Below are 23,990 nucleotides of genomic sequence, written 5' to 3' on the forward strand. Positions count from 1 at the left end.
TAATTATATTAAAGGAAGTGTTAAACTGATATGTACATGGTAAAAATAAAATATAAGATATTATACCAGCTTTGCGTTCAGTTATTAAAACGTTACAACGCGTTTTTAGTGTTTTTCTATTGAACAAGCCGGTTTTGTGGAATCTTAGCGTAGAATAATAATAGGTTACTTGCGAGTCAAACCTTTTCGGAAGGAAAATGAAAGAAAATAAATAAATATATAATAATATTATCGGGTATTCGTGTATGTTTTGATGTAAGGAATGCTTAGTATTAGAATTAACTTCAAATTATTAATGAACAGAATTTCTCAAATGTCTCATTTCAATTTTATCATCATTGACTCCATCATTAGTCTCATTGGAGTTTTCATCGTTGTTATCGTCGACTTCCTCCACAACTCGGATCTTCAATTTGTGGGCTTGGTACTTATCGTCATCATAGTCAGACGCCAAAAAACAGGCGCGAGTTTTAGCCCACGATGAGTTGGCAGCAAACATATTTTCGTACAGCAGACCAGCTACGATTCCACCTAGTAACGGTCCGATCCAATATACCTGAAATAAAGTGGAGATTAATTCATATAAATTCACATACATGCTAGTTAGGCTTAGTTATACTTACTTTAGTACAGGATTGCGGGTTGAAAATAGGTCGGTTGTCTATACTCCGCATAGTGTGAAACTCTAAGTAACAACATGATTCAGATTGGTTTTTTAACTAAAATTTCCATTCATATATTCTTGTACAAAAACAAAATATTTTTACTCAACATGTTTCAGGTTCTGGTTAAATATCCATTTCTATTCTGATGTGTCCACTATGTTTTTCATATTACCCACGAAATCAGGCGTTACTGTTTCATATTCTCGATTCTGTACACAGCTTTCTACTAACGTCGAAGATCTTGAGGGACTAACCAGCACTTGTTTTGAAGTAAATACATATCGAGAGCACGTTACCATACTTTCACATGTCGATCGAGATTAGAACCCGCCATTAGTTCGGCTTAACTAAGCAAATGACTCAAAATTCTAATGCTGGGATATTTGGATCCTTCAGAAAAGTAACGGGTTAAATAATTATCTTACTTACATAATGTTTATCCCAATGACCGTTAACTAGAGTTGGTCCCAGACTTCTAGCTGTGTTCATACTGGCTCCCGTATATTGGATCTGTAACGATTAAACAAAACATTATAAATTATTATTATAAATCGTAATAATTTGTTTAATTTAAATGTGCTATTTTTAGAAATACTAGAAATTTAGTGGTTTACTTTCAGTGACCAGCTCAGGATGCCCATTGTCATATGGGCATATTGAATTTATGTCCGGAAACTAAGTATTGGCTATATTGGAAAGATTTCTGGAAAAAAGGTTAATTTTGTGCTATAACATTGAAACAGATGACAAATGATTTACTGGTCTGAATCCAACAACACAGTTAGTGAAGAGCAGATCAAGGGACGTAACTCAGCAACTTTTACTAGCATGACGAAACGATACAAAAAACTATTTTCTAAAAAGAGTCAACTGAACGCAGGGCTGGTTACCTTTAGGAGGTTTATAATTGATTTATTTATATATATATATATATTTGTCAGTATTTATTCTCAAGTTCCTCCATTTAAACTATAAAGATAAATGTGTTTGGAGTTTTTAGACTAGCACAATGTACATAAATTACATTATATATTCCAATTAAATGGAATTAACTCTATTTATATTTGTAATAAATCGGTCTATCGGGGGGTATATCTATGGTCTATAAGCTGTTACCTTGCTACATACGACAAAAAAATATATTTGCTTTGCTTCGGATTATAGATGTAAGATTGTTAAAAGACATTCGTACTTGTTTAAAATAAGATGACCTAACTCTTACAATAATAAAATATTCTCACTGTAAAAATAGTGCTCAATACATCAATTGTAGAGAGATATAGAAATACCACTGTTAAAATAGTGCTAAATACATCAATTGTAGAGTGATATAGAAATACCACTGTTAAAATAGTGTTCAATACATTAATTGTAGAGTGATATAGAAATACCACTGTTAAAATAGTGCTCAATACAATTGTAGAGTGATATAAAAATACCACTGTTAAAATAGTGTTAAATACAATTGTAGAGTGATATAAAAATACCACTGTTAAAATAGTGTTCAATACATCAATTGTAGAGCGATATAAAACTACCACTGTTAAAATAGTGCTAAATACAATTGTAGAGTGATATAAAAATACCACTGTTAAAATAGTGCTCAATACATCAATTGTAGAGCGATATAGAAATACCACTGTTAAAATAGTGCTCAATACATCAATTATAGAGTGATATAGAAATACCACTGTTAAGATAGTGCTCAATACATCAATTGTAGAGAGATATAGAAATACCACTGTTAAAATAGTTTTCAATACATCAATTGTAGAGTGATATAGAAATACCACTGTTAAAATAGTACATACATCAATTGTAGGGCGATATAGAAATACCACTATTAAAATAGTGTTAAATACAATTGTAGAGTGATATAGAAATACCACTGTTAAAATAGTACTCAATACATCAATTGTAGGGCGATATAGAAATACCATTGTTAAAATAGTTTTAAATACATCAATTATAGAGTGATATAGAAATACCACTGTTAAAATAGTACTCAATACATCAATTATAGTTTGATATAGAAATACCACTGTTAAAATAGTGCTCAGTACATCAATTGTAGAGCGATATAGAAATACCACTGTTAAAATAGTGCTCAGTACATCAATTGTAGAGTGATATAGAAATACCACTGTTAAAATAGTGCTTAATACAATCATGTCATTATATATTCATACTGTGAAACTTGTTTTAGTTTTGTATAAATCGCATAAATGAAACAAAATGAAACGTTTTTTAATTTATTGCAAAGTAATGTGATTACAAAAAGTGATAAAAAAATATGGACAATGGCATATGTCTAGATGAGATTCTATTAAATATTAATCAAACATGTGACTAGCTGAATGAGTACTGGTGACTTTTTAACAAAATGAGATAAACGGTAGTTTTCTCGTGTTCAGCTTACTTTGTACTATAATTCATAATGCTCCTCACATCAAGAAAAAGGTAAAATATAAAGATTAATTTGATAATGTCAGAAACAATGTGACCTAAGGAATAGATTGATATATTTTTGTCTTTGATACAATCAGTGATGCTCCTGATATATCTGCTTCAAATTTAAGTAGAATCTCAGCTAAGTATTTAATTGGACTAATGCAATGACATGGAGTTTTATATCCTACTGTTCTGTACATGATTGAGCTACTGAAATGAATTGTAGCTTTATATACTACTGTTCTGTGCATTGTTGGACTAATGAATTAAAATGGTGTCCTACTGTTCTGTATGTTATTGAACTAATGAAATAAAATGAACGACTACTGTTCTAGAGAAATGAAATGTTGTTTTTTAGTTCTACTGTTCTGTGCATTGTTGGACTAACGAAATAAAATGTTGTCCAACTGTTCTGTATCTTATTGGGATAATGAAATGAAATGTTGTTTTTAATCCTACTGTTCTATACCTAATAATACGATAAAATGCTACCAGATAAAGTTTTACATCTAGTTTACAATACAGGGTATTCAGAAGGATTTGCTCTGTTATAACTGGTTCTAAAATAGCATGAATGAAATAAAATATTGTCTCAAATTCTCGCATCATCTTTAGAATTCTCATTGTTCAAAAAATCCAACTCTTCTTTCTGGCCTTCTTCTTCTTCTATGATACGAATCTTCATTTTGTGTGCTTGGTATTTATCGTCGTCATAAGCACTGGTCAGCAGACAGGCCTTGACTTTCTGTAGAGAGGAATTGGATGCGAACACATGGTCATAAAGAATACCTGCCACAGCACCACCCAATATTGGACCCAACCAGTACACCTGTAAATATAACCATCAGTTATTATAAAACCAGATGATGATCGTATATATTCTCCGGTAAATAAAACGCCTTTATTGGAATGGTTATAAATTCTGAATTAATAGATCCGTGGACCACAAATAGATTGATTAACCGTGTAACATTGTCATCCTTGAACCCAAAAGAATAATTATAACAATTTTAATGATGGTGAAATATAAGGAAAAAATCAAGATAAAGTTCAATTTTTCGTTTTTAGGGGACTTTTTACAGGCAAATATTTCTTAAACTTCTCTGACAAAATCTGATGCCAGTTTTCCGACTTTATATATGTGGTTCGGGGCGATGTCCGAGAATAGAACTCAGAACTTCCCTTTTCCGAGTGATACGACCAATATATTTTCTTCAAGATGTTATTGATCAGACAAGATAGATACATACCCAATGATGATCCCACACCGCCATTATAACAGCTGGACCAAACGACCTGGCTGTATTCATACTGGAGCCAGTATACTGAATCTGTAAAACATAAACAATTCACGCTAGTAATGTCGTGTCTCTATGAAATGAGTCAAACAACCATCCAGGATCATTCAAAAGACAAAAGAAATGAAGTAGACATAACATAAAAAGAAATAATAATAATAATAATAATAATAATAATAATAATAATAATAATAATAATAATGATAATAATAATAATAATAATAATAATAATGATAATAATAATAATAATAATAATAATAAATGATAGTTGTATAATGATGTTATTTGAACGTACTATGTATGATAAGCGTTAATAGAATAAGATAATAACAAGACAAAGCAAAAGTAAGCATACTATTCTATTCAAAGCTATATAATAACACGTGAGAATTTAAAAGCTGGTTCTTAGTAATTGCGATTTGTTGAAGAATAAGAAAAGGTTACATAGTTTTCAGACAAAACTGACAGTAATAACTGGTATATATAGTGGTATCGTCAAAACTATTTTTTCAATCCACTTCATAACTGAAATTTGGTTTATTAGACACTCGTTATTTTTTCAATTACATTTGCAATCTACCACCTTGTATGTCCTGCATCACATGTGAAACCTTAGAACAGTGTTTATTGTAGTGGAGCTTAAATCAGTGTTTTCTTTTGGACTTGAGTTCGCAAGTGACTGATCAAGCTCAACATGCCAGAATAGAACAGTGCTGTTTCTGATCCCCAGAGAGAAATCTAGTCGACATTGCTAGTGTTAGTAAACATGAGAAAATGAGAGTATTATGTTAGAAAGACCACGTGTTACAGTCGATGTTTAGTCAGGTATGAGTGAAAAGGTGATATAATCAATTCCAACTTACCGTCTTTATCTTTATTTTACAAGGGTTAGCATTGGGTCAAATTTAAATGGTCATGTCTAAAATTTCGTTCATGGCACAAGTTTTACAAAACTAAAGACGGGCATAACGAGTTGAAACGTTAAAAAAGAGCCAAACAAATCACTGTACATTACGTGCTGATATCTGCTTAAGATATCTTTGACACAAGTGACTGAAATTGGGTGTCTTCCACCCCCGTTCGGACGGATTAGAACCCGAACCACTGGAAGTACTAAAACACCTTTGGATTCAAGCATTACGGTGATGCATTTTGTTAGATCATTACTGATAATACCCGGACCAGCCTCGGTTATATGAATGTATCAATATCTTCCTTGATTCCCTATTGATTCATACAGATTGAATAAAGCTATCAATTAAAATGTTTATTACACACCGATGAACACCGAATGTTTAAACAAAATGTGATTTTTGATTTGTCACTGTGATCTGATTTTTAAAATTAATATTAAAAATGTAAAAAAGATTATGAAAGAAAATCAATTATCACATGAAAAAAGTTTCCCATTTATATAACTTGTACTGGTTTATCAGGTAAGGCGAACTCAACTGCATTATACCCAACACGTGATAGAGACTTAGACTTAAAATCTTATAAAATGGATTGTTCGGTTTATTGAGTATTGTGATTTGGCTTGTAAAGGACATACACATGAAATGCAATAAGTCATTTATTTTGCTTTTCATTTGAAATTGAAAGGAGTTGAAACTTTGTGATAAATTTGAATTGAATTTACGTCCTGTATTCATCATAGAGAGTATTTTAAGAACATAATTCTACGGGGTTGATAAACTTTGTTTTAAACCCGGGGACTAACAAGTTACCAAAATATTATCAATATGTATGTCAATATTATGATCAGATTTCACTCTAATTTATAATGTTATTACGACAATATTATTTCAACAGTGTAACTACCATTCCAAACTGAAATTGTTCAGTAACTACCATTCAAAACTGAAATCGTTCAGTAACTACCATTCCAAACTGAAATCGTTCAGACTCTGCCTTCAATTTGACCCTCGTAAAGCTGATGAAAAATTAATGAAAAATATATAAATATACATTTTTAATTCCCGAAGTTTTAATAGGTAATTTGTCATTCTCCATTGAAGAAGACGATAATTAACACAAGCTCAACTAGACTGGATTAGTTTATAGGCTCTAATTGACTGGTGTAAACTCATGTCATTTCTCTCCATGCAATGGAAAATTTTTCATTGGCGTGATTCCGATCTACCAAATGGTATTCAGTCGAGAGGCAATGATATTTCGCTAATATTTTTCGACTGGGTATGATAAGAAGCGATATAGTTTAAGTTGGGATTGTCAGCAGAGCAATTGCAGAAACCCAATACAGATACTGGAACAGAATTACGAACAGAAAATTTTGAAGCAAATGAAAATCAAGAGACCGTCTATACACGGCATTAATCAAAGACTGTCGCATGATGACCGCAAAAAACTGAAATAGTTCAAGGTAACGAACAACGCAATACTTAGCATTTAAGGATTGGTGATGAGAAAATTTAAGTTATCACAATACTGGTTTAAAAGTGCGCAACGATAAAATTAACATAATACATTCAAACAGAGGTTTTTCACAGTTGAACGCAAAATGAAAAAAGGATAGGTATCAGAAGGGTTTTCAGTTGAACTCATAATATCGGTATATAATGCAACGAAATCGATAAAATCAACAATACACATTAAAACCTAGTTTAAAAAATTCTCAATAAAACGCAAATTGTGAAAAGTGAAAGAAGTGACATGCATCACATGAATTAATACTCATTTTATTCATATAGAAATATCTAGATGATTTGTGTAAGGAGAGGTTTTCTAGAAACTGCGATAACAAACTGGACTCTGAAGGTCCAGGGTTCAAACCGGGCATGGGTCGAGATGATCCCTTCGGATTTTTCAACCCGGTTTCTCCCTGTCAGTGATGCAGGTCGGAGGGGACATGGGAAAAGCGTCTCGGATGAGACAATAAACCGAGGCCATGTGTGTTACAGGCTGTGCACGTTAAAGATCCCTTGACAGTTGAAAAAGAGCAGGCTAGTGCCGCTGTCCTGGCAAAATTTCCCTCATTGCACCCTGCATGGCGTTGACCGTCTTCATCAGACCAGAAGGTGCAGAAAAAAGTTTTTTTTTCTGATTTTCCGAAACATCTTGTGACCGCCAGAATCTAGAAACAACAAATTTTCACCGTTGGTACGTGAAATAATCTTTTTAAACGTAGATCCGGTTCCGGTTTTCTCTTAGATTGCAGTCACATCATTCAACTGATGGTATCTATGATATTATGACCAAAAGTTGGAATTAAACGTCCTAGCACACGACGACTGTGAAATTGTTGTGATTCATTTGTACCAGCATTAGAATCCTTAAGAATAGTTTACATGTGGGTAAAATTATACTTGAGATTTAAAATAAATCAAGTTAAAATAAAAATGACATATTTTTTTAATATCACTGTAAACTCTTAATATTTATATCAAGATGAAGGTTCACCTATCATTAGTAACTAGAAGTGTATTTGAATTCAGCAGTGTGGTGTTCGTGAGAATCTCTATCAATCTCTATATGTAGTGACCTTAAGGCTCTGACTACTGAATATTTGTAGTTACCGCGAGTTATTGATGCTGTACTATTCTATTGAAAATAAATATGACAGTCAAACTATCTTACATTAAACCAGGCCTGTTTACATTATATTTACACCTTTAACTATTATATTATTATTATTATTCAGTACAGTTTAACGTAATCAACTAATAAAAGTACAATGTATGTTTTATACTCAAGTATCAAGATACTTTATTACACTTGCAAAAAGGAATTTGTTCGTTCATTTACCTAGTGAATAAGACACGACCAGCATCTTTCAATAAATAACATTATATAAGACATAAATAACATAACATCATAAAAACACAGTGTGTCAGTTATCAACACTCAAATATCTCTTTTTATTTTTATTACACCTTTCTTCACTTACAAACTAGAAAATTCCACATTTTTTTTCTTTATTTTTCAAACAATTGTTTACATGTGAACTTGTAAGAGATTAATCTAGAAAATTCGGTGGATTCGTTTAAAAAATTTACTTTTTATTTGTATGAATCTTTAGAATATTTTCTCCATTTGTCAAAATATTCATACAAAAAAATTTGCATTTTGTAAAACTTTTTAGTCTAAATTTATTCAATTTTTTTTAATCTATAATCTGGAAACTTCGAAGGAGTCGTTAAAATTTTTCAATTTTTTTTTCAACTTTTAGAACTTTGTCTAGAAAATTAATATGCATAAAATATAAATTTTTATCTTAAATTACAATCGAGCGGCTTCGTTTGATATTTTTTCAACGTTTTGTTTATTTTTATAACTTTCTGGGTTAATGTGACTTATTTTTTCCTTCAATCAGGTTTCAAGATATATCATTGATTTTCTATTATTTCTCTTTCACTCCCGAGTTTCATTTTTGAGGAATATCTTGTATGTATTGTTTAATGTTCCTGACATAGCTTGAGTTAATTGTTCAGTCACATAATTACGTTCACTGGACAAACAAACACACAACCGATCACTTACACAACATAATCTTATATCTCTAAATATAAAGTATAGTGATATAGTGAAAGAACATGTAGGTACCCTCTAGACTTTAATCACACTGTTAAATTAGGTGTAACCTGTCACTCTCTACGGTGCAAGTTACATCTGGAGAGCTTAGCGGTAATTACACTGTAAGGGTGTTAAATGGGCGCCATTAGCAGCGTTAAGTGTACTCATATATCTCAGTGTGTTGTTTTTGACTAATAGTTTGCGGTGAAATGGTGTTCGAAATTTAAAACTCCCAGCATGCCAATCTCTTCACGTGATCGATCCAGCCGACATTTTAAACTGACAGCAACACCGAAAGCTAGACTAGAGCAGACCAAAGTCCAAGTTATTGTGATTGATGATTCTACAGACAAGACCTGTGTTTGAAATATATAACATGTATACTGCATCTAAACTTGTATTTATTTTGCGTTTGAGTATATATATATATATTTAAACTTCTAACAGTAGTGTGTGAAAAAGCAAATGTCTCTATCAATGCTATTTCTAGTGCATATCTACACTTCTACAGTGTAAAGCTTACGCCATAATTTTGGGTCCCCTAAATTACTTACAACAGAAGAATGGACAAATATTGTCTAGCTCTTGCTAAAACAACATCGCAAGGTGTCCAATTTGACTTCTCATGTGTGTTATATGTTTATAACGAGTCGTCTTGACTGACCACAATAGAGGTCAAACAGGACATGGTCATTTTCTAAAATCTTTTCAAACCAGGTAAAATTGGAATGAAGATATTTGCTTGTAAATAATATCAAAACAACACAAGAATTTTAAGTTTATGTTTGTACTATCTGTCAACACTGAAATCGTAATTCGCATTGAAAAGTTTACTTTGAGAAAACCAAAATATTAAGGATGAAAAGCTTGCAACTTGTGATAAATGAATTAGTATAACCTTTAAGAATAAAAACCTACTCTGCACAGAAACCTTCGTATCACAACATGAAGAATATGGAGAGCCTTGATCATCTTTAGGTGAATGAAAATTTCCCAGTTTGTAGTGTATTGTTTATTGAAAATTTAACTGCTTTTAGGGAAAATTTGCAATAAACGAAAGGATATCATTGGGCGTGAGATATAATGTAAATGTAATTCATTTTCAATGGAATATTCTAATATAATGTATTTCTAAATCAGGGATTTTCAACTAAGCCGATAATCTTTAAATTTTGTTGAGTAATGAGGCTCTTTGTAGTCTAACATTATTTGGACAAGTATAATCTAACTAGTTCTATTCAGTTCTCTGACATGATATACCACAATATCATGCCATACACCAGTAATAGTGTTCATACTCATCATTACATTGACAATTCGGGGGAAGGAGGTAATGCAATCGATGATAGAAAGAAAAAGTACGAAAACACCTGTTGTAAATAATGATGTTATGACAACACTCAATTCAGATCTCAGTTGTCAGTTCCTCGTTATGATTAATATATAAAGTTCATTAGCTTCTACCAATGTATTGTCAAACATTTTGGATTTCAGGTTTCGATAGCTGTTCGAATCTTTAATATACTGTTTCCCTCTGATACTCAATGTTATCGATATTGAAAACCACAATTTTAGGTCATTTAGAATAAAACGTATTACGCCTGTTAGTAAATTATATTGGTATATGGATAGCTATATCTAAATTCTATATAAACCCTGACCCGGCCTCAGTAATTTGCCCTGAGCAAAGAAAGGAAAAAGATATGTTATACTTCATTTTTATTGACCACCGTTGAATAATAAAAAGCTAAATATTAAAATAGGTCAAAGGCCTCGGGTGTAGAAAGTTTTTTTTATCGTAATTTTGGTTTCACCCTACTGTACTTTACCTGACAATATGAGGATATCACAGACTGTAATATTTTATATAAGAATTGTTAGGTAATAAAAATAAAATGAAATGAAGCCTGTCAAGTAACATCAAACCAAAATCAAAACGGTGCCTTGACACGATATAAATAAAAAATAAGTAGGTAGTATATAGATCTGCTTTTTCAGACTCATAACAATCTTTAACTCGTTTTCAAACATTCTCTCTTTTAGGACATTTAATAACGGCCAATCACTGTCAATCACATGGACTTGAAGGCTTCAATTACCTAGTCGTTCACTCAGGACAGGAAAATCGACACAATGAAATTGTATAAGATAACAATACTGAATTTTCACCATTGAAGATCTCGAAATCGACATTGGTTTGACCCGAAATTAGAATAATATCGATAATCGATTTCCTAGGTCAGTCTCATATCCATTTATTACGGTCTTTAAAAAAATCTCGGTCACTAAAATGATATAAATTTGGTTATAACTACTTTTTAATTCGTCAACACAATACAGAATAATAATCATATGTATGCCCTTATTTCTTGTACGATCATTGTGTATATATTGTGTATGTTAAAGGGCGATTATCATAAATAACATAAGGTATTTTAAATTCAAATAATAACCTATTTCGTATTGTATTATCTACACCTTTACTGCATATTTAACACATAAAATATATTTCACAACATTATGAGATCGAATGCACATTATTAAATTATATTCTACGTATGACATCTTTTAAATGATGTCAGTTTTACGTGCAATGTGGCAGGCGGAAGTGGGCAATAATACAGTGTTATCAGCCCACAGCTTCGATTTCTACCTGACAGTTCTATATGGAATGCACGGCTTATTTACATCATATATTGTATCATTATCTAATTTGATAATTCGCCTCTGGGTATAATTATGGCGTCATTAGAAGGGAACTGCATAGATATCAATAGTAGCTTTCGATAGCTCTCCTCTAGTGACGTCATAAAACACGTTAGTTTTAGTGGAATTGCAAGTATCATAGACTTCGGAATGGAAATTAGAATGGTGTAAATTGATGATATCAGTGTCCCCGATATACATAAAAAGTTTAGAAAACCTCTTTCCTATCTTTTCAAATTTGGAATGATTGTTTCCTATGTAGTAATCAATATCTATAGTCATTGTTTTCAGGACTAAAACACAATGATAACATTAACAATCATAATCTAAAATAGTCTAAAATAAATGTCAGAAGTTTTGCCACAAAAAAAAAACAACCTCAAAATAACAACAAAAAACCTTTAAAAAAATTGCATTATAAAATGAGGAATTAGAGAACACTTGTCAGCACTCGTCAATACTAATACATAAACTAGATAGAAGTATCCCTTTAGAAGACAAGACGTAAAACTTCATTTTATTTTATTATGTATATCTCATACCAAGATAACACAACTTGCATTCAAATAAAATAATCAAAAAGTAAATACCAGTCATAAATTGACATTGTACTATCTTATTAGAGTACAAAAATATTTACTTAAAGATGGGTTCTCTTATTTTCATTTATGAAAAAACAATGCTAATACTTATATGAATAGCAAGTAGAGGTGTTCTAATGACTTGGAAAAATACCATTTTGTCTCACATGTCCATAATTAATTCATAATTAGCTCAATTAGAAGATAATTGCAATGAGTGACCGATCAAGAAAGGTCAAAAAGTCTGTTTTTTTTTCTTCAGACATTGTTTGTTTATTACATACATAAAAACACCAATCAATCAAATAGTTTGCTAAATTTGACACTAAAAAATAAGGAAACCCATCTTTTAAAGAATAATAACAGCTCATCAATATTGTTATAATAGTTTCACTTCCCAGCCTTAAATATTCAACAACCACCTGTGATATTTGTAGTATTGAAAACAGGCTTCAGCCACATTCTGTTTCCATCTTAATAGGCGTGAGGAGTAAAGTGAAGTATTCCTTGGAGATATTTCACATTTAAACATCAAAATACCATATTATGAAATGTAACATTTCTGTGAGTATGTAAAAATATGTAGGAGCAATTTTAAGGGGGTAAAGCTTCGTATATTCATATATTCCACATTATCATACAACAAGAAATGTTAAAGGGATTGTAAAGAGGTTTTCCAAACTTAGGTGTATCAGGGACACTGTTAGTATCAATTTACATCATCCTATAGCAATGTGGAACCGAACACCTTAATTGGAAAATCGATGCCTTATTACTACATTACTTTTTAACACTCGCCTGAAAATTTATTAAGATTTTCCCCAAGGTGTTTGCAGGCGTACATTTGGTGTACTTGTACCTCGGCAGGGATTTAGGGCCCCGCAGTACAGATTGAACAAGGTATTTAGTAAAGGCATCTCTAAATATATCTACACTACAGTGTATGTTTTATAAACGTAGTGACACTTGATAACTTGTTGTACGTCCAATAAAACATCATAGTTATACAATTACTGAAGACACCTTGTATAAGGTGATAGGCTTTAGACACCTTCCGTTAAATGCATTACATTAGCTGTTGCACTAAAAATGTTCACAATATCTCGGCACAAATGGCACTGGACAACGAGATGAGACTTTTACCGTTACTTCAAGATACAGTTCTGAGTTTTATACGAAATGCAAAGTATCAGAGCTCTTGTTAACATTTATGAATTCAACTTTTGTGTATCGTTAAAAGGTTTTCTATGAATAAACCAAATATTAACGATCCGAATCTTACATATTAGTATTGGAGTCATAATTGTGGTTTCTGTAATTTCAGAATTCTGACCAAATTCTGACAATCGGAAATTACAAGTTGTTTATAATGGTGCATCAATTTAAACTTGTAACGCTTTGCATGGTAGATCGCAACAAAGATTAATTCTGTCTTGTTTAATCAATTTGTGCCACGAATGGAATCAAAGACTTGTTACAGGTAAAAATCAATAGTCCAATCCCAAGGGAGAATGACTCTCTCGATTATTGAAATCACCTTTAATTTTCCCTTAGTTCCTGTTAATTGTTCCAGAGAAAGTAGGTCGATGTCGGTGTAACGAGGTAACTAGGTTATTGTTAGTACTTCGGTTTGATAGCTTTACCTTCAGTGCTTCAGTTTGATAGCTTTACCTTCAGTACTTCGGTTTGATAGCTTTACCTTCATTACTTCGGTTTGATAGCTTTACCTTCATTACTTCGGTTTTATGGCTTTACCTTCAGTACTTCAGTTTTTATAGCTTTACCTTCAGTACTTCAGTTTGATAGCTTTACCTTCAGTACTTCAGTTTGATAGCTTTACCTTCAGTACTTCAGTTTGATAGCTTTACCTTCAGTACTTCAGTTTGATAGCTTTACCTTCAGTACTTCAGTTTGATAGCTTTACCTTCAGTACTTCGGTTTGATAGCTTTACCTTCAGTACTTCAGTTTGATAGCTTTACCTTCAGTACTTCAGTTTGATAGCTTTACCTTCAGTGCTTCAGTTTGATAGCTTTACCTTCAGTACTTCAGTTAGATAGCTTTACCTTCATTACTTCGGTTTGATAACTTTACCTTCAGTACTTCAGTTTGATAGCTTTACCTTCAGTACTTCAGTTTGATAGCTTTACCTTCAGTACTTCAGTTTGATAACTTTACCTTCAGTACTTCAGTTTGATAGCTTTACCTTCAGTACTTCAGTTTGATAGCTTTACCTTCAGTACTTCAGTTTGATAGCTTTACCTTCAGTACTTCAGTTTGATAGCTTTACCTTCAGTACTTCAGTTTGATAGCTTTACCTTCAGTACTTCAGTTTGATGGCTTTACCTTCAGTACTTCGGTTTGATAGCTTTACCTTCAGTACTTCAGTTTGATAGCTTTACCTTCATTACTTCAGTTTGATAGCTTTACCTTCAGTACTTCAGTTTGATAGCTTTACCTCCAGTACTTCAGTTAGATAGCTTTACCTTCAGTACTTCGGTTTGATAGCTTTACCTTCAGTACTTCTTCCTCAATGATACAGCTCCGATACCGTAAGAATTGTATTGGTCGGCCGCTGAAGATGTCGCCAGTAAGGCAATCATGCTCTCTCTCCTCTGGGACACCTAAAGTTTTACCTTTATAAATTTCGTTCTGAACACTTTACTAAATTTAGCCACTGAAGAATTGTTGCTGGGTCACTGATGGGTGTTCCAAGGGATGAAATAATGCTTACCCGAACCACGTTAGATGTCACTCTGCGACTGAGTTTGTCATCTTGTATAAGCTGTGTTAAACTCTTATTAATATTAATAGGTATATTTTATGAAATAAGCAGGATATTGAGATTTCGTTCTGGGTTAGACGAAGAGAAACCATGGCATTATCCACAGTGAATATCACAGAAAGAAATTTATTATCTACAAATCAAAGGCACATTTTCAAGAAATAACTGACATGTAATTTTCCAAATCGCCATCCAGAAGTCATAGACTATAAGCCATTGTAACACGAAGGTATCGAAGGTGGTTAAAAATCTGCACAAAACTATTATTCTTAGGTTTAACATTTGTGTTTCGTTTCGTTTAGCAGGTAAATATTGTGGTTAACAGTGTGGCGAATCAAACCAACCAACCGATTGATTCTTTTGATAAAAATTTCTTAATAATTTAACAGTTTTTAGTTTTAGACTGAAGTAAAGATCGATAGTGCTGATCTATTATAGTATATTATGTGTCAAGTAGATTTTACAATGGTAAAGACGGATGTATAGCCTTCTTAATGAATAATTAACACAGTATTTCAAACACAGAAACTAGGACTGCCAACTTTTTATTTATATGTATTTGACTCACGCGACTTTAATTTGCACCATTCCGGCGTCTGTGGTTTCTGCACCTCACGAAACTTGACGAGGGTATGATGTCACTTTATATTAGAAGTAACGGTTTTTACAATATTTTTAGAGAGATTAAACATACACATCAGGAAGTACAATTAGATGTAGATTGAAGACAGATATCGTGATACGAGAGGATGAGAAGTGTATCTTACAGTAGGGTTAGTAATATAATACTACACTACGTATTATAACTATTTACTAATTTTATAATATACAAATAAATATATTGTTATCCATCAACTAAAATACTTGATAAAATACCCTACTAGTCCCTAACTGAATCTTAGCTAGGTTAGGTAAGGTATTGTTGGCAGTTGTCATGTTGATGCTGTGTTTGGTCTTTGATAGTTGTTATTGACGGAAGCCAGCCTGAAACTCGATATCTGTCTGTGTTATTTATTTTTGCTGAAACTCGATATCTGTCTGTGTTATTTATTTTTGCTGAAACTCGATATCTGCCTCTGACAGCTGTTATTGACGGAAACCCAGTCTAAAACTCGATATTTGTCTCTGATAGTTGTTATTGACGGAAGCCAGTCTGAAACTCGATATCTGTCTCTGAAAGTTATTATTGACGGAAGCCAGTCTGAAACTCGATATCTGTCTCTGATAGTTATTATTGACGGAAGCCAGTCTGAAACTTGATATTTGTCTCTGATAGTTGTTATCGACGGAAGCCAGTCTGAAACTTGATATTTGTCTCTGATAGTTGTTATTGACGGAAGCCAGTCTGAAACTCGATATCTGTCTCTGATAGTTATTATTGACGGAAGCCAGTCTGAAACTCGATAATTGTCTCTGATAGTTATTATTGACGGAAGCCGGTCTGAAACTCGATATTTGTCTCTGAAAGTTATTATTGACGGAAGCCAGTCTGAAACTCGATATTTGTCTCTGAAAGTTATTATTGACGGAAGCCAGTCTGAAACTCGATATCTGTCTCTGATAGTTATTATTGACGGAAGCCAGTCTGAAACTCGATATTTGTCTCTGAAAGTTATTATTGACGGAAGCCAGTCTGAAACTCGATATCTGTCTCTGATAGTTATTATTGACGGAAGCCAGTCTGAAACTCGATATCTGTCTCTGATAGTTATTATTGACGGAAGCCAGTCTGAAACTCGATATCTGTCTCTGGTAGTTATTATTGACGGAAGCCAGTCTGAAACTCGATATCTGTCTCTGAAAGTTATTATTGACGGAAGCCAGTCTGAAACTCGATATCTGTCTCTGATAGTTATTATTGACGGAAGCCAGTCTGAAACTCGATATTTGTCTCTGATAGTTATTATTGACGGAAGCCGGTCTGAAACTCGATATCTGTCTCTGATAGTTATTATTGACGGAAGCCAGTCTGAAACTCGATATTTGTCTCCGAAAGTTATTATTGACGGAAGCCAGTCTGAAACTCGATATCTGTCTCTGATAGTTATTATTGACGGAAGCCAGTCTGAAACTCGATATCTGTCTCTGAAAGTTATTATTGACGGAAGCCAGTCTGAAACTCGATATCTGTCTCTGATAGTTATTATTGACGGAAGCCAGCCTGAAACTCGATATTTGTTTCTGATAGTTATTATTGACGGAAGCCGGTCTGAAACTCGATATCTGTCTCTGATAGTTATTATTGCTGAAACTCGATATCTGTCTCTGAAAGTTATTATTGACGGAAGCCAGTCTGAAACTCGATATCTGTCTCTGATAGTTATTATTGCTGAAACTCGATATCTGTCTCTGAAAGTTATTATTGACGGAAGCCAGTCTGAAACTCGATATTTGTCTCTGATAGTTATTATTGACGGAAGCCGGTCTGAAACTCGATATCTGTCTCTGATAGTTATTATTGCTGAAACTCGATATCTGTCTCTGAAAGTTATTATTGACGGAAGCCAGTCTGAAACTCGATATCTGTCTCTGATAGTTATTATTGCTGAAACTCCATATCTGTCTCTGAAAGTTATTATTGACGGAAGCCAGTCTGAAACTTGTCGACTCGATAATGGTAAATACATTTTTGATTTTTATCAGTTGACAAGGGACAAGGTATTCAACACTTTTAATAGATTTTCCATTTCAAACAAAAGTCTTCTTTTTGGTCATTGAAGCAATAACCAGAAAGAATATGTTTTGTTCGTATCCGATTTCAAAAACCTCTATTAGCAAGAATAGCAAGTTTCGGACTACTATCAGAATTGGTTACAATTATTGTATTCTGAAGATGATGTACTTTTATTATTTAATAGAGGTATCAAATATAAAATTTCATCTGTTAAATTAAACATGCATACCTTATACCTTACTGTTATCTTACTCTGAATAAAGTAACCCAATCACTATAGAAAATCGACATGTTGTTGTAACATTCAGGTTACGAAAACAAGTCTCAGATATGACCCATACAGTCTATTATTTCCATCAAAATAATTCATTGTTTTTCTAATTGATATTTGAGATATAAAGGGGGTCTGTTGTGTATGTATATATAATAATCATCCTATTGTATTTCATCAGAAAAAAAAATGCAGAAAACATTCTTCTGATTCCAATTACTGCACTGAAATGAAATTTGATTCAAATGAAAGCGAATACCTTGACCCACGTGATCCACATACTGCATTTTTAAAAGGATGCCTTAATATTTTGAAATTGAAGAGGAGATAATACCGCTGCACTGGAAAATTATGCCTTGGGTGCACAAAAGTTGGACTTTAACCTCTAATACTTATATATCAGATTAAAACACCGTCATATTTATTTAATTTAAACAGATTGATCTTCTCACTGTATTGTACTTATAACCTTTTCAATTTTCTACCGTATAGATAATCCTATACCCTACTTTATAGATAATCCTATACCCTACTTTATAGATAATCCTATACCCTACTTTATAGATAATCCTGTACTTTATCCTAACCCTACTTTATAGATAATCCTCTACCCTAACCTAATCCTACTTTATAGATAATCCTCTACCCTACCCTATCCTAACCTACTTTATAGATAATCCTGTAACCTATCCTAACCCTACTTTATAGATAATCCTGTACCCTATCCTAACCCTACATTATAGATAATCCTCTACCCTATCCTAACCCTACTTTATAGATAATCATATACCCTATCATAACCCTACATTATAGATAATCCTCTACCCTATCCTAACCCTACTTTATAGATAATCCTGTACCCTATCCTAACCTACTTTATAGAGAATCCTGTACCCTACTTTATAGATAATCCTGTACCCTATCCTAACCCTACTTTATAGATAATCCTGTACCCTATCCCAACCCTACTTTATAGATAATCCTGTACCCTAATTTATAGATAATCCTGTACCCTACCCTAACCCTACTTTATAGATAATCCTGTACCCTAATTTATAGATAATCCTGTACCCTATCCTAACCCTACTTTATAGATAATCCTGTACCCTATCCCAACCCTACTTTATAGATAATCCTCTACCCTATCCCAATCCTACTTTATAGATAATCCTCTACCCTACAAAACATCTTCCGCGTGCATTAATACTACTGCACTAGAAAACTATTCTTTAAGTGCCAAAAAGGTGGACGTTAACCTCAAATTTTTGGTGATAGATTTGTCGACATTTGTGTGTCAGTATGACCCGTAATGAGTTGAATTGAAGAAATGTTTACAGATCAACGTATTCAAGGTTTCAACTCTACTGAATGGATAATCCTGTACCCTATTCTGCCCCTTATATCTGAGACATTGAACAAAACACCTCTAGTATAAAGCACCCTAAAACATGAATTATTTATTATTTTATTATTATAAATCTTTTATCAATTTCAAGGACAAAATGAAAGATGAATGTAAGTGTTTATTATGTTAAATAAAGACCAACATAGAAAGTTTTACAACCTTGGATTGAGCTGTCAGGGCATACAGACTTGAGTTTTGTAAAACAAGTCTATTAACACATTTTAAAAAGCCTCTAGCTGTCCTTTTAGTACAATTACATTAATCAAGACCTCACGTGTTACAGGTTCTTCATGTTGAAGATCCAGCGACTGTCAAAAATCGAATTAATAGGCTAATATCGCTGTTGCTGATAAAATTGCTCTCAAAGCATACAGCATGAATTCTTAATTAGATCTAACAAGTGCCATTGCCTCCCAGGGGCTGTCTGGCGTTGACCCCCAGTCGTTCGCAATGACTGAAAATGTTAATGACTGAAAAGGTATCGCACGCGTGGCTAGTATAACCCATGAGAATGTCAACGTTTGTCCAATTCACAAAGGATGTTTTTATCAATTCATAAAATTTGTCAGACTACCTTGACATTTATTGTGTACTTTTATTCTAATAAGCTACACAGTGCGGTTAATCAAAATCTCATCAAAAGTATGGCACACTCGAGTCTTAAGGTAGTATAGAAGTGTATCATCAGGTGTTTTGAAAAGAGTAAGCATGGTCTGCTTCGCGCGCAACACTCACCACTACTATATAGGTCAACATCATGAGATACAACCAGATCAATTTATGCTTGACCACACAAATCAGTCTACGTGTCAAGTAACCCTGTTATAGGCAAAGTCAAAGATTCCAAGTTGTCTAGGGATCTTAAACTTGCATCGAACCTAAGTCAGTATTAACTAATATTTCCACGCTGCATCTTGACTTTGAAGTACACATATAATAGTACAGGGAACGGATAGAGACTTATAGTAATAATAATTAATATATCAGTGTACTACTATATAGTATTTCATAATATATCCTTTACAAACTAGTGATCCCTGGACCATGAAATAAGCGAATGGGTTGTGAATCAATTGTACTTTTCATATCGACCGCCTTAATCTTAGTACAGAAATGTCAGTTTCCTTAAGCTGATATGTTTAAACTGTTACCATTGAATTCAAGATAAATACAGTACTGTCATTAGTCCTATTTAGTCTAAACTGACGACTTGAGCATTAAAATGTATAAAATTATCAGTTTTTGAATACCTAGGGATCTGAAAATTTCTGCCTGAACATTATCATTCTCTAATTGACAGGAGTCCGCACGTGTATCGCTTGCAACATAAACAAGGATACAACTTATCCATGACAAATCTTCCAGCCTGCATCACTAACAAGCGAAAATCAAAAAAATAATATATATTAATTATATTATAATAACCTCAGTAATAATTAGTGACTGACTGAGATTTGATTTATTTGACAAGTTTCCCGTGAAGTCATTCAAGTGAAGTAAATATGATGATGAGACGGTGACTAAATGTTAAAGAAAAGGGGCTTTAAAAGACTAGTCCTTATTGACAAGATAACTTGTGACAAATTATTAAATATCAACTGTGATTAAAACAGAAATGTATACTCAAAGACAAAAACACATCCAGCAACTGGAAAACCGATCTCGATATTTGCGACTATGGCGTATATTGGCAAGATTTACGTGAATGCCCATCATAAAAAAATATGAATCGAACTTCTATCTTACAGTGATTTTAGAAAATAAATTCAACTGGTCGAATCAGACTGAAGTCTGAAAAGTATTTTAGCTGTTTCCAAACACGATTTGGTCAGGGTATCGCGGTATCGTAATTACAGATAAATGATAATAATGTAAACTGTGGATTATACCTCCATCTTGAACCTTGATTGATTCAACAAGTCGAATAATGATTCAAGGATAAACGCGGAGCTCATGATGCATATCGTTCAGTTCCTTCAGTTCGAAACCTTGTTATTAGACCATTTCTCTATAACACATCCATCACCTTTATTAGCTCATTCTGGTGCAGATAAGTTGAATGAAGAGCTCTATCATTTCGTTTCATTACAGGACATATATCTCTGAACTCTGAAATAAAACTAAGTTTTTCCTGTTTCTCTGTCAGGTTTTAAATGCACAATATTTATAATGTAATGTCTTCAAAATGTGTATTGAGGAATCTAAAGGGCGATACAGTAACGTCTATCGTTGTTGTATTAGGATGTAAATGAACTTAAAGTATGTTTTCTTGTGTATTCAGAGATTAAAGTACATCGCTATGAGCTTAACAATATTGGACGAATCAACTAAAATTATATCTTTATAAAGTTTGAATATAACTTATTTACTAAATTAAGATAATTTAATTCAGAAAAAAACTGAAGTGGTCTAATCTATGTCAACATTATAAGTTGATGAAACATTGAACAAATAAATATAGAGGGATTATGAAGCCATTTTATAGCCGGTAAATATTTTCAGTTTCTGTTCCCATCTATTGCAATCCGAAAGTTTTTATTACTTCTTACTTGTAGCGTCCACAAACACTTAAGATTAGAGAGTCACTTTTTATAGATTATGTTTCTAGACTCTTTATTGCAAGATTAAAACTTACTATTAATAATAACAATTAATTAAATAAAATACTTGCGATGTTTCGACGATGTTACTCTTGTCTCTATGAAGATATTATCGTTGAAACGTCGCATGTTCAAAATGTTCAGTTATTTCACGAATATTATGACGCATTTTGACCATAAACGACTTTTATAATACAAAAAACATGTACGCGAGTATTAGTGTTAAATAATTCAAAAATATTAAGTCAAGCTTTCTATTTACATGTATATACACTATATCGGGATGATGCATTCTACTTGACTCTAATTATACTAAAAAGATAGCGAAATTTATCAAGCGTGGAATATCTTAAAATTATACATTTATCATAAAATAGGGGATTGAGTAACTTCTATAATAAATACGTAAAAAGGTAAGCGACAATACATAACAAAACATTTCTAATAGCGTATACAAAATGCGAGCCATGCATCATCTAATAACTATGTAAATACGAAAATAAAAATAAAACTCTATCTAAACATGTTTTATAATGATATGTAAAATATAACAAGATAAATACAAGGTCGAATAGAGTGATAAAACCATTGATACTCATATAAAATATCAAGTTAAAACAGACTGTGCACATAAGGTGAAATTCGGACAGATGAATCAGCATGTTTCTGAGAAGATTACCATAAGCCAGAATGGTAAAACAAGGGAAATATCTAAATATAAATTTGATTCACAAGTATGTTCTATGTTCCAAGTTAATACTTGTTTTTCACTAACGTTTGTAAAACTACAAGTTAGTGTAACCTTTCTGGTTGACGAGGAAGTGGTTGGTGGGAGAGAGGGAGGGGGTTGATTAATACCTAATTCAACTTACCGCAAACAGATGACACATTGTCACCGACAGGCCAATCGTTAAAGGAATGGAACCATTCAAATCTTTTCTCTTGCTATCACAGGAAGCGAACACAGTAAATACCAATATAAAGGTGATGAAGAATTCAATTCCAACTGCTTGTCCAATGTTAATTTTGTCTGACACTAATGTCATTCCCAGTGTCCCATGTTTTTCAACTGGAGTCATCGCCATTAACAGACCCGCCCCTACAATAGATCCGACTAACTGGAACAGGACATAGAAACAGGCTCTAGCTAAACTGATCTTCCTTGCAGCGAACATTCCCACAGTTACAGCAGGGTTGATATGTCCACCACTAACATGGGCGATATTCCATACGATAGTGGCCACACTGAGTCCAAAACACAGCGAAATTTGAGTAATAGTTGGTGCTGTAGCCTTTCCTAGAGTAATACAGGAACCACATGCTACCAGCACCAATAACATGGTACCCAGGAACTCGGCAATCACCGCCTTCCAAAATTTCACAGATTGAATGTCATCTAGACTTGTCACCATTCTGGCTTTTTGTAGAAAACCGTCGTTTTCCCCGCTCGAGCTCCCTTGTATTTCTACCTTTCGTTTTGTCATAAAGACACCTTAGAGAATAACTAGTCACCTGTGAATGAGAGATTGAGTATATATGACGACACAGCTCTCTATTGGTTCACGACTTGACTGTTTATTAATAAATACTATCACTGATTGTCATGTATAGCGATTACTGTCCAGTCTTAATAATAAACTTATAACTTATTACACCTGATAGTTATATATGATCGAATTAATTGTCTTATCAAGAAGGATAACTGTGTAATGATTATTAAAGATGAGTACGGTATCCACCCCACGTACGACAAACCCTGTTAAATATAACAGTAATATTAGATTATGCGACTATTTATACCCGCGAATATATTTAACATCAATTACCAACCAGCCTCTTTCAGTCACTCTACCGGTTAAAACCAATCAAATTCACTTTCTAAAATTCAATATTCTTTTAGGTAAGGTGTGTAATGTGCAGCCTCTAAATAAAATTGGTTTAAACGTCCGTCCTCCGTCATGTGGAAAGTACTACAACTAATAAGACGTTTTATGCACAATAGAACAATCAACAAGAAAGATGA

At 32.9% G+C, this 23,990-nt stretch overlaps 2 protein-coding genes across 2 annotated transcripts; both read right to left on the bottom strand.

Moving 5' to 3' along the window:
* Positions 1-292: 292 nt before the first annotated feature.
* LOTGIDRAFT_170144 (hypothetical protein) lies at positions 293-1,312 on the bottom strand (the record flags this gene model as incomplete). Its single annotated transcript, XM_009068786.1, has 4 exons — positions 293-556; positions 624-719; positions 1,095-1,175; positions 1,280-1,312. The coding sequence occupies 4 exons, from the start codon at positions 1,310-1,312 to the stop codon at positions 293-295; spliced, it is 474 nt and encodes a 157-aa protein (XP_009067034.1).
* Positions 1,313-3,708: 2,396 nt separating this feature from the next.
* On the bottom strand, positions 3,709-23,379 carry LOTGIDRAFT_170145 (hypothetical protein; the record flags this gene model as incomplete). Its single annotated transcript, XM_009068787.1, has 3 exons — positions 3,709-3,945; positions 4,367-4,447; positions 22,840-23,379. 3 exons carry the CDS (start codon positions 23,377-23,379, stop codon positions 3,709-3,711), a joined length of 858 nt encoding a protein of 285 aa, XP_009067035.1.
* Between the last annotated feature and the right edge of the window lie 611 nt (positions 23,380-23,990).

The sequence above is a fragment of the Lottia gigantea genome (assembly GCF_000327385.1).
Source record: "Lottia gigantea unplaced genomic scaffold LOTGIsca_94, whole genome shotgun sequence".
NCBI lineage: Eukaryota > Metazoa > Mollusca > Gastropoda > Lottiidae > Lottia > Lottia gigantea.